This window comes from Astatotilapia calliptera, chromosome 5 (assembly GCF_964374335.1).
Source record: "Astatotilapia calliptera chromosome 5, fAstCal68.1, whole genome shotgun sequence".
NCBI lineage: Eukaryota > Metazoa > Chordata > Actinopteri > Cichliformes > Cichlidae > Astatotilapia > Astatotilapia calliptera.
The window spans coordinates 23087856-23107501 of NC_137426.1; the positions used below are offsets into that span (position 1 = coordinate 23087856).

At 41.0% G+C, this 19646-nt stretch overlaps 2 protein-coding genes across 2 annotated transcripts; both read right to left on the bottom strand.

Moving 5' to 3' along the window:
• Positions 1-419: 419 nt before the first annotated feature.
• Positions 420-6022, bottom strand: prph (peripherin). Its single transcript, XM_026168200.2, has 9 exons — positions 5390-6022; positions 3930-3990; positions 3528-3623; positions 2677-2841; positions 2467-2592; positions 2121-2341; positions 1911-1957; positions 1312-1385; positions 420-1179 (listed from the first exon to the last, which is right to left on the bottom strand). Exons 1-9 carry the CDS (start codon positions 5998-6000, stop codon positions 1108-1110), a joined length of 1473 nt encoding a protein of 490 aa, XP_026023985.2. The 5' UTR covers positions 6001-6022; the 3' UTR covers positions 420-1107.
• A 5176-nt stretch (positions 6023-11198) lies between these two features.
• Positions 11199-18801, bottom strand: pmela (premelanosome protein a). The gene is made up of 12 exons (XM_026168201.2): positions 18644-18801; positions 17392-17487; positions 17161-17307; positions 16833-16967; positions 15314-15475; positions 14920-15204; positions 14127-14837; positions 13865-14026; positions 13455-13557; positions 12861-13066; positions 12676-12766; positions 11199-11787 (listed from the first exon to the last, which is right to left on the bottom strand). The coding sequence occupies exons 1-12, from the start codon at positions 18696-18698 to the stop codon at positions 11637-11639; spliced, it is 2304 nt and encodes a 767-aa protein (XP_026023986.2). The 5' UTR covers positions 18699-18801; the 3' UTR covers positions 11199-11636.
• Between the last annotated feature and the right edge of the window lie 845 nt (positions 18802-19646).

The following is a 19646-nucleotide window of genomic DNA, read 5'->3' on the forward strand; positions in this document are numbered from 1 at the left end:
GTTCGCGAAATGTGTGGAAAACAGCTGCAGTCTGCGATGAAGGTTCGCCTGGGAGGTGTCACTCAGGGAAAAGGAAATATAACAAAGGGTCCTGTGTGATGGATATGACCGTGTGCAAAAATGCTAAGAGTTGCATAAACTAAACTATTAGAATTTATTTTAAGCTGTCATTGACTAATACCTTTGTGGTCTTGCTCCCAACTACACCTCAGCTCTCTTACTACCCGATTCACGTACATACTAAAAGTAGCCAGATCGATCCACATATCGATATCATGGATGCTAAATATTGGTATCGGAACTAGTAGCGTAATAGGATCGATAGTTTGCATCTATCCTCTAATTTTATTATGCAACCCACTTCACACATGAAAATTGCAAAATGCAGGTTATGGAGAGACACACAACAACAACACTGATTTGCATGGATGGCGTTTATTTTCACGGATGACTTTTATTCTCACATACATATTTTTTCCTCAGTGCCAGATACACACGGCATTGCAAAGCAAAATTCATATTTTCACTGTCAGAATTTCCTATTGTATTTACTAATAATCCATGTATTTGGTCAATGGTGATTTGCACAGTAAGAGGACAGCAAAGCTTCTAAAACAAATGCAGACATCTTGATTTGTTCTCAGTCGGTTTTTAAGGTTTGTTGGCCAAAGGGCAGTGTCAAGCAGTTTGTTAGTAAGGCATTCATATATATAGAGAGAGATTTATACAACACAAACAACTAAAATGCTGTACATAAATGATGTAGTTTAGGGTGTGGTTTAATACTCTGCTACAAATGTGAGATCATCTTAGGATTGCACTGTAAACCAAGGCCTCTGCGGTTTGTTTATAAAGGGGTTTTACTGCTACAGAAAGCAAAAGTGTTTAGCAAAAATTTGGGTGGTTTAAATAGCACCAGATTGACACTGTCTAAAGGAATTCATCCATGGTTGCACCTATGCTGAGAGACAATTTGCTAAACAGTGAAACTCGTAACTAGTGAGAACGAGAACTACAGATCGGAGTTTGTTTTTCTATTTTTCATCAACATTTTCAGTTTTGTTTCTATCATGGCACTGGCCTTCATATTATGTAATGAGTTTCTGTCTACTCATCCCTGTCATCCTTGTCAATTGCACCAGAATCTCTATCTTTCTCCCTCCTGGATTCCTTCAGCACCTAAAGAGGAACATAATATCCAGGTTAGTATAACTTTTCTATGCGATGCATACTAATATTGTCGTTGTGTTACTTGCCAGTGATCAGTGTTGTGATCTTTGGTAAGCAACATTTTTCTATAAATTGCCTTACCTCTCCATCTCTAGTCTCCACTGTCTTTATCACGACAGTCCTCTTGCCCATGCTATCCGGAGCTTTTTCATAGTCTGCAAAAAGGTTCCATTAAAATGCTGCTTAGATTTCAACATTTAGATATATGTGCACTCACGAAAAGATGAGTTTTACTTTTGAGAGATTTATTAGAAAAGTTGAATCATCTTGATGAATGACTAAAAGAGTTTATTACTGGACAGTGATAAGAGGCAAAGTTCTGGGATTCTAGGCCCCCTTAATCCTAGAAGTAAAAGAACCCATTGTTTTAAATGAGAATCCTAGATTATTTTTACATCTGCACCCGGCATGAGCCTCTCCTGTTAGAATAATCAGTAAAAAGATGAGCTTTTCTTTTGGAAAATGTTTTCTGTGATAAAAGAAGTCACAACACATTTTTATTTCATTACAATTTGTGCCAGTGACTAAGCCAAAGAGAGCAGGTCAGAAACAAAATGGGAATTCTTACAATGCTGAAGAAAGTGAAGAGTAATCAAATGGTTACAGCTTTAATGGAAAGATGTGAGAGAATTTAATCTAATATTTGACTGTGAAAAAATCCCCCAACAACTGTAGCTTACCTCCAAGGTGATTGCTCATGCCAATATTGAGGATGGGAACAGAAATCCTAAACAGAAAAATAACATGATGGTGTTACAACGTGTAATAAAAAGCTAATTGTTTTGTTGCACTTGAGTTGTACCATTATCTGGGGCTAAGCTTTGAAGAAACAGATGATACTGACCATGTTGTTACTAATGAAGACATGGACGCAGCATGTTCTCGCTCACCTGCTCTCCTCCCCCTCCAGCAGTTTGCGGTAAGTGGCAATCTCAATGTCCAGAGCCATCTTGACATTGAGGAGATCCTGGTACTCGCGAAGGTGGCGAGCCATTTCTTCCTTCAGGTGGCGGATCTCATCCTCCAGCCTGCCTATATTATCTTGGTAGTTGGCTGCCTCATTGCCAAATTGATCCTCCATTTCACGCATCTGCCTCAGCAGAGCTTCATTCTGAGAAAACAAAAAACCCACATTTGGACATCATACTTTAGACGTCCATCCAAAAACATCTCGACTGCTGATACTTGTGTATAGTACATTATGATAGATTAATGCCATCTGGTACTCCAGCTTACCGTGTTCTTCAGTGCATCAATTTCACAGTTAAGAGACTGAATCTGCCTCCTGGACTCGTTAGCCTCCTGCTTGGCCTGCCTCAGTGCATCATTGTTGCGCTTTGCAGACTCAGTCAGATCAACAAACTGAAAAAAGCAAAAGATGAAGTACACACACAAAAAAATACTTATATACTTGTGTATGGCCCATGTGTCTTTCTCTCTGCCTACCTTGGACTTGTACCATTCCTCAGATTCTTGCATATTCTTTAAGGCAATGGTTTCATATTGGGCTCTGATTTCCCTCAGAGCACCAGTTAGATCAGGCCTGGAGCTGCTGTCCACCTCCATCTTCAGCTGCTGGGTTTGGACGCTCACTTGTACATCCTGGATTTCCTGATGACGAATAGAAGCACATAAAAATTGTGAAAACAGTTTTCCTTCTGCAAAGATGCTTTTCAAATTCTTTTCCTCAGTGAGAAACATCTGTGTAACCCTCCATTAATACCACACCGGAGGCCGGGTCTCACCGATAATGGCTAACTCTTAACTCTCAACACTAACAGGAACGTCTCTCACAAATCCTTGCATATCCAATCCTGGAGTGTATTTGCCGGTCATAGCATATGGCTGCCCCTCATTGAATCTGCTTCTTTCAGAGGTTTCTTTCCTGTAAAAAGGGAGTTTTTCCTCCCTACTGTCGCCAAGCGCTTGCTCAAAGGGGGTCGTTTGATTGTTGGGTTTTCTCTGTATTATTATAGGGTCTCTACCTTCAAATGCCTTGAGGCATCTAATGTTGTGAGTTGGAGCTATAGAAATAAAATTGAATTGAATTGTTTAGTGTTATATTCACTTAAGTCATTTAATCTGATTATGATGATTTAAATGCAAATTAAATCATCATAATCAGATTAAATGATTTAAATGACATTCAATCACAGAGGAATTACTTATTTGGAAAGAATGTTACAATTTTAGATCTCCAGAAAATATTCTGTACTTTGATAAGTGAACCCTGAAAGAAAGAGGGTTCACATTTTTACAAATAGAGAGAAGTGGGGTGCTGTGATAGGACCCCATACCTCATCGTGGATTTTCTTTAGGAATTCAATCTCATCCATCAGAGACTCAATCTTCCTCTCCAACTCCAGACGAGACAGTGTGGCATCATCCACATCCTATAAAACAATGGCAATGACAGACATAAATAAAATGCAATAGAAAACATTCAGTGTATGTGTGTTTCAATTGTACAAACATCTGCACCCTGAGAGGATACAATTTTTATATAAAAACATGCATTAACTAAAAAATGTACACAGGCTCCTGTGTGCACTGGTGTGGATCAATGCCATTTTAGGAATCTGCCCTGTAATGTTACTGTGGCAGTATTACATAAGTATGGGAGGTGGAACAAAGCTTGTCCATTGTGACCTGAAAGGGGACACTATAATCAGTCACAGTCCACTGAGCCTGTTGTTTACCTTGCGGAAGGCAGTTAGGTTATTCTCAGCATCTGCCCTCTTCTGGGCTTCTTCATCCAACCTAAGAACAAAATGCAATATTTTCAGTAATGATCGATGACAGGTGGACAATTCCCCCCCCCCCCCAAGAATACTGTCTGAGTCAAAGGTTGCAGGAGGGCATCAGCTGGCAAAAAGCGTTCTGGATCAATTTGTTAATTTGTTGTGTTGTAAAAAGGATTTTTGGGAGTGCGCCCACTGGGATCAGCTGCTCTTCCTCTTGGCTAATGTGGCATCTCTGCAGTTCAATAAGGTCATGCACTCAGAAGGGTTATGCACACACACACTTATAATTTTTTAACATATTTTTTAAATCATTACACTAGTGAAGCTAGTTTACTGTGATAAAACATTAAAGAGTAGAATTTGCGTGATATCAGAAAACATTTAAATGAATTATAGGTTTCTGCTTATTCATTGGATTTCTTGTCGAACGTATGTTAAAGTTCTATAGTCCTTGACCTAAATGCAGAACATCTAAGTTTGCTTCTGCTAAGTTCTTCTGGGCTGTTAGTGTCTGGAAGTGCAGGTGAAGGCAGGCCCATCTATTATGTCAGACAGAGGTCTTACCCGGGCTGGACATAAAGTAGATTAGTGGGTCCTGCTCCCTCATCTTTAATTCATGTCGTGTTACACAGGGTCTTTTGTCCTAATGGGGTCTCTGGCACCGTCCCCTCAGCACACAGAGGGACACTGAAAATACACCTAATGGAGTCATTGAGTCACATTGATTTTTCCTGACGCTATCCTCACCACGCCTGACACCCAGCCTCTCTTCCTCTGGTCCCATTTCCCCTCTCTCTTTCCTCGCTGGTCCTCACCAGCCCCTCCCTGTGTCCGATTTCTCCATCCTTCTCCTCCCTCTTCTTGTCTCCCTGTCTGCATGAATTCTAATGTGCATTTGTAAAGCACTGTACAGATTTGGCATTCAAGAAAACTTGACATTATTTGGCATCAATCACAGTGTCACAGATTTTTTTTTCCTTTGATCTCTTTGCTTTTGTTAATAGACATTTTCACCTTACTTTTAGTTACTCAGTCTTTCAAGACATTTATATATAACCAGATATGAATTGCAGATATGATACGATGCAGCCTCCTGTGTCCTCTGTGTCATGCTGCTGCTTTTGTGCCACGCCCAACCTCACCCTTTACACGAGTCAAGTAGCAGCACAGCAGATTCTCTGTCTCCTTTTCGCTTAAAATGGGAGGAAAGAAAACTAGATAATCCTATCTATCTATCTATCTATCTATCTATCTATCTATCTATCTATCTATCTATCTATCTATCTATCTATCTATCTATCTATCTATCTATCTATCTATCTATCTATCTATCTATCTATCTATCTATCTATCTATCTATCTATCTAGCTATCTAGCTATCTATCTGTCTGTCTGTCTGTCACCTTGGTACCAACCTTTGCTTGAGTAGGGCCAAGTCTTCTGCCAGGTTATCCCTCTCCAGCTGGTATTGGTCCCTCTCTTTACCAATAGCATCCATCTGGCGCCGCAGCTCCCTCAGCTCCTCCTGGAAGAGCTCAGATGCACGGTTGGGCTGCCCGTGCTGCTGCTGGCCCTTGAACTGGTTGAGCTCCTGCTGCAATGCACCATTCTGCTGTTCCAGGTATCGCACCTTCTCAATGAAGCTGGCAAAGCGGTCGTTGAGCTCCTGCAGCTCGGCCTTCTCATTGCTGCGGGTGGTGAGGAACTCCTGGTTGATGGCTTCAGCCAGAGTGAAGTCCACCTTGTCATAGGAGAGGCGAGGGGGCTGGGGGCTAGGGCGCTGTTGGTGGAAGGTGGTGGATCGGGATGTCACCACAGGTGACATCGAACGCATGTAGCGTCCCGCAGAAACAGGCATTCGAGAGGACACGGGGGTGTAAGAGGACATGGAGTGTGGGCTTCCAAAGGTGCGCCTGTAGGAGGTATGCACTGAAGAGTGGCTCATGGTTGGGCTGGTTCTGCTCTCTGCCGCTGAGGATAGATGGAGTGATGTAGGCTTCAAGAAGCTTGTAAAGCAACAGGACATCAGACTGAAGAGATCTGAGGGTTTTTATGCACTCAGGCTAGTTGCCCTATGAGCATCACACCTCCCCCCTCACTCATTTTCCTCACCCCACCCACATGAAGCCTTCCTTACTCAATCAGTTATCAGCACACCAGCTTTGACCACTCCCTACCCTTCAGAGCCCAGCACAGAAAGACTGCCTCTTTCTGTGCTGTCACCAATCCTCTGCCTTGCTCTCTGTTTCGACGGTACCATCCTTTTAACCAGAGCATTTGGCAGAGAGCCACAGCAGCTTCCACAACACTACTTTAAAAACTAAGGTCTCCTCACTCCTGCCCTCCTCCCCTCTCTGATTTTTGCACTCGCTGACATCTTGAACTCGTGTTTTCTCTGTCAGTTTTAATTTCTTATATCTTGCCAGTAACAGTGCCAGCTGAGGATTTTGTTACCTGGTTCTCAGTATAAGAAAATGTGAAATTCTATTCTTAATTGAATCACATAGGTACATTGATCTGATTCTTTCCTTTCCATTTGTCTCCCTGCCTCTCTCCTCTTTGTCTCTCTCTCCTTTTATAGTAATGGGATACTTTATTGATATTCTGGGCGTCTGGGACAGAGCCATGACTCTGCAGTTATGCTATCCATTTGAAATGCACTAAACCCAGTAATCCCTGTTTGAGTATGTCAGAAAAATCTGGATTTTTGTATCTCTGGATTGTAAGTTCATGGAAACACTGGTCTTGCAGATGGAACAGGTGACATACAGTGACTTTTGTTACAGCAAGCTCACAGAGTCTGTGATTTACCAAGAACAAATGATTTCTATTATACTCTAATGCACCAAGCCAATAAAGTGCAGCTTCCCAGAATTCTTCTCTTTACATTTGCTGTTTTTCCTCCAGGTGCAGACACAAAAATAAGCTACAATAGAACAAATATGTGTTGCAAGTATAAAGTGTAATTGCAAGGTTGCAAACTAAAAAGTCATGATATCCCACTGTGCCATTTAAGAATATTAGCTCAAACTGTGAAATCTAAGTTATAATTGAGGATTACATGATAAGCACATGGCACTGCAACAACTATAAAAAGTATGACTCAGTCTGGCGTAAATATTAAGCATTAAAAGAAGATTTGAGGTAATGCCTTCAGATCTCTCAGCAGTCTCTGTATGTGCCTGTTTGTGTAAAGCAATTTTAAGCGAGTTCTGCAGACAGTCCAGCATAAAGTTGATGTAATACAGAGCATGCTCTGTGTCGACTGGGTGTGGCACTCTTTGTGTCTCCGGTGATGCTCAATACCTCTGATAGAATCATAGCCATTCAAGTGATTACATATGTTACAACACACATGTGACACAGTCTATCATGTTATTTCCTCCTTCTAACCCATATACCCACACGCCGTTACAAATAAGTCAACAGCCTTTATTCAAACTCAGTATTTTCTGATTAGATTTAAATTTGGGTTTCCTCTTCCTGAAGGATCATCTGCAGCACCCTGTAGTGTAATTAGTCTAATCTCTTTTTTTTTACATCTTTCATTCACACTCACACAAACGCACTCAGTTTTGCTCTGCACTTCAGATCTGCAGCTACTGCCGAGGCCTGGCTCTCTGTGTAACAAATGGCCTGTTATCCTTGGCTCTGTAATCTAATCAACCTGCTGTATGATCAGTAATGCTTTCTTCTTTCCCTCCCCCTATTTGCACAGAGCTCATCTCACTTTCTATTGTTTCCAGATTCTGCTCCAACCAGCCAGAATGGCTTCTGTCAAAGTTTCTTATCCATCCTGAGACTACCTGCATTTTTACACTAGCTTTAACTGTGTTTATGTGGGGCACATGCACTTATGCCCACATTTAAAAAAACATCATAGTCAGTGATTTTTGAGGGCGACTGTATCAATAATACTAACCACCAGCCAGATGCTGCCATTAGTATTGATCCTTCTGGTTCTCTGAGTATTCCCGAGGGGGCATGCCCTCAATGCTTCTTCTTTGACACTGTCAGGATAGAATATCTTTTCCCATTTCAACCTGCTGAACTCAGTGTGTGCATCGTGTTTCAAATGAAAGCAGATATCACACTCATGTGGAAAAATAGGGAGTAAATATACTGTGCTGAGATTTCATTATCGGGGTGAAGGGAGTTCATGTATTGGGTGTGGTCTGGGATTAGATATCAGATCAAAGTTGAACAGCAGTGATCAGTGATAGCAGCACAGAGCACTACAGCATAAAAACCTAACTTATAGAAACATTTACAAATACGCATTTTTTTTGTCATTTTGTCATTTTAATTTCACTTTTAACTTTTATATTTTGCACAGGAAAAAGTCAGAATTTCTGGATGATTCTGTTGAGCTCATTCTCCCTCAGAGTGGTCGTGTTACAAGCAATATCTGACTTAGAAATGTCCCAAATCAAATATGGTAACACTTTTGGAAGTTTCAGGGTGGCAAAAATCAAAATGTGAAGAACTTTCATACAAATCGAGATACATGTGTAGGTTTAAGAAGTGAAAAATGTAGTTGTGTGAAGAATCTGATAATATCAAATGCCTTCACAACTGGTTAGTCAGTAGTTAAAGGTTTAGTTCATTTTTTAGGTTATTAAACAGAAAGTTGTTGTTGTACTCATACATATACGTTGATCGGAGTGATGCATTCTTATGAACCGATCCATTAAAAATACATAGGAACAGGTGTTGGTTTCTGGAAACATTAATCTGTTAATGTTATGCCAGCCAGTGTTTGGGTCGAGTGTCCCTGATTGCTCAATTCTAAATACAGTATGATTACATTTTGATATTATGTGAGAATTTATTTGCTAAGTCCAACAATGTTAGCTCTACTTCATAGAAAGTTTAGCTAACAATGGCTAACATTAACAAGTTAACAGCAGGAAAAGTAGCGCTTAATGACAGAAACTTTACGCACATCCTAAACAACTCACTTCACTATTACTGTCATCACATGGAAGTGAACTACACTGACTCCTTTCACAATGTTTTGCAGCCTCTTCCAAAAATATAGAATTCAGTTGACTGCAATCTGCAGTCTACTGACATCTAGTGGTTCAATTTCACACACTGTAACTTTAAAGCAGGCATGAATGTTTGGACTGTTAAAAGGTACAAAAAAGCATTAGAAAAGGTTCAAGCAGTTCTGAATAAAATAAGATGTTGTAATACTGTATTGTTTAGGATAACATAATGGATGCTGAACATGTTGTTATGAATGCAAAACAGTGTGAAAAATATTTTCCATTAATATTTCCCATTAAACTGCTGGATGTGGTGGGCTGCAGCAGTGCTTATCATCATGTCCTTCTTGTAGAAGATTTTGCTGTGCTGAGGATGGATGAAGGAAACTACATCCATTTCTAGATCTGTTGCTAGGGAGTGGTGAGCAATAAAGAGTGTGTTAAATTAATCAGAGCCGTTTGGCTGCCTGGGTGGCGTCACCTCACTGACTCATCTCTGGTTTCACTGTCCGGAATAAAAGTTTGAGGCCATTAATCTAACAAAGAAAAAATGATATTGGACCTCCTGAATCTTTCAGTGGAGCTGGGTGACAGCACCAAATGTATCTTGCTTTGGGACAAGTGGTGAGATTGTAGTAACAGCTACAATGCTGTGAGGGCTGCGATATATATCATCAGTGAAAAACAATGGCCTCCCAGAAGGGCTATTGGGTCGTGTCTTGGCTGAGTAGCATGTCAGGAATGAATGGGAGTGATTGAACAGGACTGAGAACATGTGACCAGGAGACATGTTAATGGCTGAGCATGATTAATGGCTGCATTTGGTCATTAGTGTAATGGAGCAGCACAGTCGTGAGCAAGCTGTAGGAAGGATATTCATTTGGAATCTTGTTTATGCAATTTAAGTGAGACAGTTAAAGGACATGTGGAGCAGTGCACATATGCACATGCTGCATATGCATATTAACTCTTCCCCTTGGCTTCCCTTTCACGCCATGTCTTTCTTCTATATAAAGCCTCTTCCATTGAAGATTGCAGCCATGACGTCAGCCTTTTCTCCTTTACTGCAGCGTGTCATACATGAACCTTACTATCACCCTTGCTTTGTTCCTTCGGTGCCTGAGTGTAGCCTGCTGTGTTATAGTAAATCATTTTACTCCAGTGGAGAATGATATTGATAGTAATCATTTTTTCAGTGCACTCAGCTACAGCGTTATTACAACCACAGTACTTCCTGACCACACATTTCATAATGTTGTAGTCCAAACAAGGCATCCTGCGTATTTTGTCATAGATTTTTGAGTGCCATGTATTAGTTTCTACTTAAGAAAACTGCTGTTTGGTGTTGGGGAAAGTACTTTGAGTTGATTTTGCATTGTTCCAGGTACTTTACATGCGAGTACCATTTTCAATCAGGGCTTTTTCTTTCAAGCTTAACAGGATGTTTTTTTAATTGTGTGGATTGTAGATCTGCAAATTTAAGAAGCTTCTTATCTTTACACATGCAGCACGTATTCCAGCTCTTGAGCTATCGTCACTGTAGCTTTCCTGACCTACAGATTAATGTTATCACTTGAATTTTGTAAACTCACCTGCCACAACACACCTGTTCAGCTGCTTTTTACTGCAAATATCATTCAGTCATGTGGTAGCAACTCAGTGCACTTTGCCATGTAGACATGGTCAAGCAAATGACCTGTAAAGTTCAAACTGAGCACCTGGATGAGGAAGAAAGTTGATTTAAGTGACTTTGAACTTGGCCTGGTTGTTGGTACCAGGTGTCTGAGTATTTCAGAAACTGCTGATCTACTTGGATTTTCAACACAGCCATCTGGTCTGAAAAAGAAAAATATCCAGTGAGCGGCAGGTCTCTGGGTGAAAATGCCTTGTTGATGTCAGAGGTCAGAGGAGAATGGCTATGCTGTTTTGAACCACAATAGTAACCTAATTACAACCAAGATATACAGAAGAGCATCTGTGAATACACAAAATATCAAATCAGCGCCAGAGGATCAGACGGGTGCCACTGCTGTCAGCCAAGGACAGGAAACTGAAGTTATAATTCTCAAGGACTTAATAAAATTAGATAATAGAAGATTAGAAAAACCGTATTTGGTCCGAGTCCCAAATTCTGCTCATTATTCAGATGGTAAGGTCAAAAGTGGGTATAAACAATCTAAAAGCATCAAGCATCAGTTTCAGAATGACTGAAAAAAATCAGGCAAACAAACAATGGTGATAAAGTTCCATTTTATTAGTTTCAGGGTATCAAATGATGTTCAGTTATACATTTTTTCTCATTTATATTGTAAAGACATTGAATGGAAATGTGCTAGTATTGATTTTCCAATAGGTTTAGTATATGCAGGCCACAAATAAGAGAATATGTTATGACTTCTCTAAACTATCAGGTCCAATTAATACAAATATTATGGATCAAAATAAATATCAGTTTCCACTTCAAATGCTTGAACACCTTAAACACACTTTTACAGTTCCACAGGTACTCCTGGTTCCTACATATCTTGTACATGGGGCTTCTTTTCACCTCATTGGTTCTGGTTTAATGGCAGGGAGTTACAGTGTCAGAGACAGTACAGACAGTATTCTGTTTATAGGCGATATGTTAGCAAATATTGTTGATGTTGAGTGAATTTATTAACGACAGTATTCACACAATCCTTCCCTGAAGCAGTGGACGGCTCTCTCCTGGTGACTGTCTACTCAGCAAGTTCCACAAGAGCAAAGGCACTGATGTTACTGCAGAGATGCCTCCATTATTAGCACGGTCTTCTCTCAGTGGCTGGTACTGCTTGAAACGCCTGTTTAGAAAAATTGCACTTACAGCAATATCACTTAGACAATCAAAATCAACATCAATCAGGAGCAAGCTGACAACTGTCTTTTTACACTGTCGCTAACTTGGTTTACCCCCTCCAAAACAAAACAGGTGGTGGGTCTGACTGTTAAACTGATTGCTAATTGGCTAACAACTTGTAAACCAGACAGATATTCCTCGTTTTTGGAACATAGTGTAACTAAGATTTACAATTACAGATAATAATTTTATTAAATATGGCATGAGCAAAGAAGCCCATAAACTTGGCAAGAAAGTGTTTGCAGAGGTCAGAACAGGAAACTGTTTTCCCATAGACTTCTATAGGACTGGAAGTCTTTGTGTAACCACAGCTATCGCCATCTGGTGGCCTTCAGAGAGAATGCAGGTTTAAGGCACTTAAGCTTAAACCTGCTGTGGTTTCATTTTTCTGGTTTTATAATGCCTGTGGGCTGCTCTCAGTCTTTGTGTCAAACTCAGCTAACACACCAGGCTGGCTAAGACACTTAATGTAGGAGACAGAGGCCTAAAGTGGGTCGAATCAGTTTTCTTATCTAATTCTTGCAAAGAGAAACTGTAACTTATTGTATGATTCCACTGATGAAGGTAAAATTTATACTGGATGTCATAATATATGATTTATAATGCAATAAGCAGCCACTTGTGATGTTCCAAAGGAATCTATCCTTGGCCCTTTACTCCACCTATAACTGTTTATGCAATATTTAAAATGTAATATGAATATTCAGTTTTCCTGGTCAGCTTGACGTGGCTTTTTAAATTAGGAATGCGTGGTCATTGCATGCACATTGATCTATGATTCCTGCGTAACATGCAAAGAATTGTTGACTGTAAGAATGTTTCCTAAGTTTACCTGTACATCAAACCAATACAGCAGACGACACAGGCGAGAACCATAACACCGAGCACCGTAGCAGCAGTTCCAGCTGGTGAACCACCGGAGGCTGAAAATGAAGCATGTAATGAGAAGAAATGAGAAAAAAACCTCTGTAAATTAGCTCATTTTAGTTTCTGGTTGTTGTTTTTCCTTTTACTCACCTACTGACACACTGACTCTTGCACTTGCCATGGCAAGACTGACATCATTAGTCAGAGAGACATTAAGGCAGAATACTCCAGAGTCATTGAAGAACTGACGAAGGATCATCTGACAGTCTGGAGAGGGTGAGGCTGCATTACAGATGGTTTGCACCGGCGTGATACAGTCAGCGTCAGAGATAACAGTGCAGACCTCACTTGGCAGACTACAGGAAGGAGAGATTGAGGATGCAGAGATGTTGTTTCAAGGAAAAAAAAGATGACTTGATGTATTAACTCGATGTAGATAAACAAAAAAAATAACACATAACAGTATATTATGATAGTTTATGTTTGTTGGACTGTGTTGATACTATAATGTTGTTGTCTGTAAATTTGTACATTGATTCATTAAAGTGGTCGGTTCGAGTTCGACAGGTGTTTGGATCGCATGTGTCTCAAGTTTTAATGAGAAGTCACAATGATTAGAAACTTACCTCACTGAATGTTTTTGGATTGAGTGCAGTGTGAATAGAGATAGTCTTTAAAACTCCAGACTAAACTAAACTTCTATTGATTTAGCTTGTGCAGAGTCTTGATGAATGTTTTACTCACCTTCCCTGACAGGAAATAGTGACGTCCACAGCATTTTGATCCAACGCCGTCTCCAGTGACACAACGTTGGCCACTTGTACAATCTCGACACTTTCGATACCCTCTGCAGGTTTGAAACAGGATGAAAGAGAGATTTTAATATTACTAAAACTCTTTCTGTTAAAGCATTAGTGTCCTGTATATTATAGTATATATATCTGGACATGTGCAGAGGAGGGAAAGTGGACATACTGGGAAAAAGGTGTGGAATATGAGGCTACCAGGCAGAAGGAAAAGAGGAAGACCAAAGAGGAGGATCATGGATATAGTGATGGAGGACAAGCAGAGTGTTAGTATGACAAAGGAGGACGCTAAGGATAGGGACCCACTGTAAAGGGTGCAGGCTAAAGAAGAAGACTGTTGTGACTTACGAACAACATCGACAGATGTAGCGAGGGAGCCGTAGCGGTAGACCATACAGTCAGCTGTCAGCTCTGGTGCTTGTCGTTTAGCCACAACGAGGGCAACCTGAGCTGGATCTGCTTCCATTTCAATCTGAACTTCACCTTCGGCTGGCGCAGCCTCGTCTTCAACTGCTCGTGGAAAAAAAACAGAGGATTGTGTTAACAGTTCTGGTAGAAGAGGAATTGTTTCCTTTCTTTATGGGTGTTTGAATTTACAGTATGTGCTCACCTGCTGCAGTAGCTGCAACTTCATTCTCAGTTTCTACTGCTTCCACTTCTGCATTAACTACAGCTTCTTCTACAGCTGTGGGTTCAGTGGCAGCAGGCGCAACAACATTATCAGCAGGGGCTTGTGTTTCAGCTAGCGCAACTTCTGCAGCAGCAGTAGCCTCTACAGCTTCAACACCATCTGCAGCTTCTTCCTCTGTAGCTCCGTCTGTGATGGGAGCAACAGTGATGATGTCAGCCACCTCGACTTCTCCTTCTGCAACAGGGGCAACTGAGGCAGCAGCAGCATCAATCACAGCTACATCTTCAGTGGCAACTGTAACCCCTGCAGTATCATCTGCAGCAGCCGTATCAGCATCTGCTGGCTCTTCGGCTCCTGGTGCAACGGTGGCAGCAGGCACCTCTGCATCAGCTGCCTCCTGCTCTACCTCTGCGGCAGGAGCAGCAGTGTTGGCGGCAACAACGGCTGTATCTATTGCTGCAGGGGCCACCGAGGCAACTACCACGACCTCTGTGTCGGCATCAGCAGCCGCTTCTCCATCGTCTGTGTTTGCGTCTGCGGGCTGCACAGAAGCAGCCGCTGGAGTGGCGTCTGTGGCGACAACATCCACAGCTATTGTATCTCCTCCTTCAACTGGGACAGCAGGGACAGCTGCCTGGCTGGAGGCCATAACAACTACTGCTGGGGCAGCAGAGGCATCAACAGGACCGGCTGAAAGAAAGCACAAAGCTACTGAGCGAAACAGCATACATGTAGAAGGTAAAGAGTAGACTGATGAGTTTTGAGATCTCACCAGCAGTGGGGTTTCCACAGTTATTGGGGATGCTCGCCATCAGAACCACCTGAGGCCTAAAGGTCCCGGCTTCAATGTATGTGTGTGTGACCATGTGCTCCCTGGAGATCAGAGTTCCACTGTTGTCACCAAAGTCCCAAGTGAAGCTGATCTCTGCATTGTTAAGGTACTGGCTGGGATCGTGGATGTTGACGGTGAAGCCAATAGCCTGGTTCTGGATGAAGTTCTGGTCGTTCTGATTTACATCATTGATTTGGGCCAGAGATATGGTAAATGGAACCTGGTCTAATGACGGAGCAAAAAACAAAGAGCTGTCATGATGAGAGCTCTGAAAAGAAAGAAATACAGGATCATTTCCCTCAAATCGGAGCTTAGAGACTGTTTCAGTGGTCACCTGTGATGGTGAAGACTGTAGAGGCATATCCGAGGGGGATAAACCTGTTTCTGCCACGGCAGTGATAGATGACGACTTCCATGTTGTAGGAGCCCAGGGGAATGTTGTCTGTACCAATGGTGAGTGAAGAGGACGGTCCATCTGCCACCTGCCAGTAACGCCCTAAAACACAGTCACATTAGGGTGATTTAGAGGACAGTAGCACAATAATCAGTGAAGCCTGACATACAGGGTGGGGTCGAGGTGATGCTCGCCACATAATCTGCACATGATGAACATGGAAAAATGGGAAGCACTTGGTCCGAAATATCTCTTGTTTCAAATAGTGTTAATATCACAACATCAATTTTGTTTTAATGAAAACATTTAAGCAACTTATTTTTCATGACCTGACTGATACAGATGAGATAAAGAATAGTCCCATACAGTGAAGATTTAATTTTTTACATCTATTAGTAATCATTTATACTTTCTAGCCATCACCTTCATCCCAAAGTTGTGAAAATCTTTGTTTACAACAGTTAAAAAATAAAGTTAAGCACAACAAACATTTAAGTAGCTCAAACAAGCAGGTATTATATGAGGTATATGACTGAATATGGTTTCACAACTCCATACACAGTTCCGTGTATGGAGTTGTGAAATCATGCAATGGTTGTGTAGCAGGCAGAGAGAGGACTCAAATGTAGGACTCTGCAGACAGACGTCAACTCACTGGCAAATGGCAGATATAACTAAAAGTAAAAATGTAAAGTTGGAGCAAGCCGACTGAAAAAAGCTAGGATGAAACAGTATAGTACTAGAACATAAATCACTTCATAAACCAGCGAAACCCCAAACACTGGTTCATCAACCCAGGAACCATGACACAGTTTCTTGAAAATTGCTTAAAACTTTCTGTTTTCATAGTAAAAGTTGCTGCATCTGTTCTTACTCTAACCATATGGAATCACATTATGCCATTTTTTTGTTTATTAAATTTTTCTCCCAAGTTTTGCTAATCAGAAAAAAAAGATAATAAAGATTCTGGGATACTGCAGCCTCGTCATTATGGACGGGCCTCGGGGGTCTGATAAAGTCCCTGTGCCCCCTCAGCAGAGTTCTGCTGATAGACTTCGACTGTAAGTTAAGTTAGCAAAAAAAAACCCCAAAACATATTGCTATAAGTTATTGCAGTGCAAGGAGGACACTGAGCAGATGGATGGAGGTCAGACTTTGGGATGCACCCCTTATGTTTCTTTGAAACTTCAAGCATGACCGTACTCAAAATTTCCAAAACGAGTCAATGCGTTGACGTTACTCCACGCTTACACTCAACAGTTCAACTGTGTGATGAATTCACTGAAGCGCTCTGGCACCCGAGGACCTAAGAAGTATATTTATGCACTTTTATAGCTGTGGCTACATCTCCTTATGAGTCTACTGTGCGTATTTGGTTGATCCCTGTGCCCCTCTGTCAGAGTTGGTAGCCCGGCCAGTTCATTCAGTCTTTTGCAGAGGCTGTGTAGTTGTAACTTACCCCATGTTTTCCACACAAACACATAGTGGGGCTTCCCGTTCTGGCTCCTGTTGAAAGGTGTGCCATCGGGGAAAACTCCAGTCCAATCAGTGTCCCGGTCTGGATACACAGCCTGACCCTCCTCATACTGTTTACCTGACACAGACAGTAACCATTAATCAAACATGCAGCAGGAAGACATATCTGGTACATTACAACTATAAGACTTTAGTTTAACTATTGAAAAAACTACAAAATTGGTTCTGCAAAAGTTAAGTTGCTAATATTACATCTCTGGTACTGGCTAATGCCTCTACTTTAAACCCCCCTTGGTAAGAAGGTTTCCTACCATCGACGGTGCAGTTATTTGCCCAGACCACCTCTCCTCCTGGGAGCACCGTCTGGTTTGGTGGGAAATTCAGATTAATAGTGAAGCCTGCTTTTGCTCCAGTCAGGGTGGGGGCATCATTCTTGAGAGCGAAGGTTACGTTACCACCTGAAAAATAACATGTCTTGTGAGTTAGCATCTTATGATCTTAGTTTTTTTTTCTTTAATGAAAAGAAAAATCAGTGAGCTCACCCAACCAGCAGTTTCTGAATCTTGGGTCTCCATCACTCCACACCGGGTACATGCGGGAGTTCCATGATCGATAACGAGTGAAGTGACTTCTCTGCCCTGTAAGAATTCATTGAAACTCTTTAGAAAAAAAATAGCACCATGCACCAAGTGTTATTCTGCCAGCTCCCACAACTTTAATTATGCCCATTAAATGCAGATACACATTCAGCTCAACATTGTAATCAAGTTAAACTTTTACATTGTAGACATAATTCTAAGTATGTGTATATTTGTCAAGATAAGGTGCAGTCTGCTCATGTTTCTTGGTATTGTTAAGGTGGAGGGGTGTCAGGGTTCTTGGCAGTGTGAGTCACAGGACCTGCAATCCCCCTCAATCCCTTTCATGTGACTATCAGCTGAGCAGCAACATCAGTAATCCCAGTGAGAGGAATGAGGGCTCCCAGACACTGACTCACTGCCCTTTTCTCCCAGATAGTGATGTGTTAGTGAATATGAAAAAGACACTCTGATATCTTTTTTAGATATCAAAGCCTAAAATATACCCACTGTGACATGATTAATGATTTTCAGAACTTAGAAGATAAAAATACCATTTTAGACTTTATAAATCACCTTTGAAATCCTAGAAGTCTAAAGTCATTAATCAAAATTGGCATAAAACATAGTGTAATGGTATGAAATTGGACTGTGAAAATGTGTTTCGGGCACCTCCTTTTAACAGAGTGGAGAGTGTGCTGGCATGAAACAAGCGTTAAATAGCTATCCAAAGAAAAGCTAAGCTTAAACAAGCTTGTAATCGGTGGGCATGAAGAAATGCGTTGATTTACTTCAGTCACAGTAATCCAGAGTAATCACTTTGCCTCTGCTGGTACAAAGTTCATGCATCACACATAGCAAATCACCCTGTCTTAACACGAATTCATATTTAGCTCCCCAAATACTGTATTTTTTATCCCATCAGGTGAATAATATTTTTTTAATTTATTTGTAGTTTTCCTATTTTTCTCTTTCATAAAAGTGGGCAATGAAATCAGTATAATCCTGCAGGCTAAAAAAAACAACAACATTAAAAAGGTGCTTTTAAAAGCCATTACCCTTTTTACCTCCTTATATGATCTTTTCTAAGAGTAAATATCAACGAAGTTACTTTTTTCTTGTTCAGAGGTATACCTTTAGAAGAAAGAGTTATAAAACACACATTAAACAACAATTTGGTGTTCGTTCTTGTCTGTAATTTTGGATGTATACTCACTGGTTGCAGATATTGTAGTAGCAAATGCTAAAACAAGCAGCACCAAAGTTTTCATCGTGTGTTTGGTTTTCTCTCCTCTCTGAGCCCTGATCCTCGCCCTGCAGTCCTGATCCCCAACTCAACTCCCAGAGACTTAACAAAAGTCTCCTTACCCTCTTTAAGAAGGGCCTGGACCTCAATTACCATAAAGTTTCTTCTACCCTCTGACATCACTCTGCAAATTGGCACCTCCCCCTCTTTAGGAAGAGTAAGTTGAGTTTTATTAGCTTCAGTTGTATTTGGCAAAACTGTGACTTTTATTCATAACTTTTGCTATTGATAAAGTTGTATTATTACATTTTTAATCTTACCTGAGCTAGCTGGTTTATTTCCTTTGAACTGTTGTCATTGGAGAACTTCATGTTAGCCATATTTCATCAGCCTTTTTTCAGATTCTGCTTGTTAGTGTCTGAAATCTCCAGAACTCAAGAAACTGTACAGAGAACATATTTGTGGATAAAGTGCATGTTAATAATTCACATCCTTAATAAGTGCATACTGGAAAAATCAATGGATCCTGTCTGGACATTGTAAATACAAATGTTTGCAATACTTGTTTCATGATGGAGTGTGGAGAGCTGTGTGCAAAGCTCGATGCATGTCTGTGTTTGACATATGACCTTACAGTTATGTGGGTATGGGCATCACAAGATGAGTGTGTGGACTGCAGATCAATAGCATCCTTTTATTTCCTCTGTATCCCGGTGTTCACCTCGGGCTGCTGCAGCTCAGAGAATATGCAGCATAGATGACACACCCAAGCTCAGATCTCAGACGGTGCAGAGTTTCATGCAGCAGAGGATCGCAAATACTTTGGCAGAAATGGCGTTATTCTGGAAATAATAATTTTCTCAGCAAAAATAAGTCAAACATTAAAAGTTCATTCTGAAGGACATCTTACTGTAATACCTAGCTCCAACACTGGGAGCTGTTGTGTGAAAATGCTGTTAAGTACACCAAATTA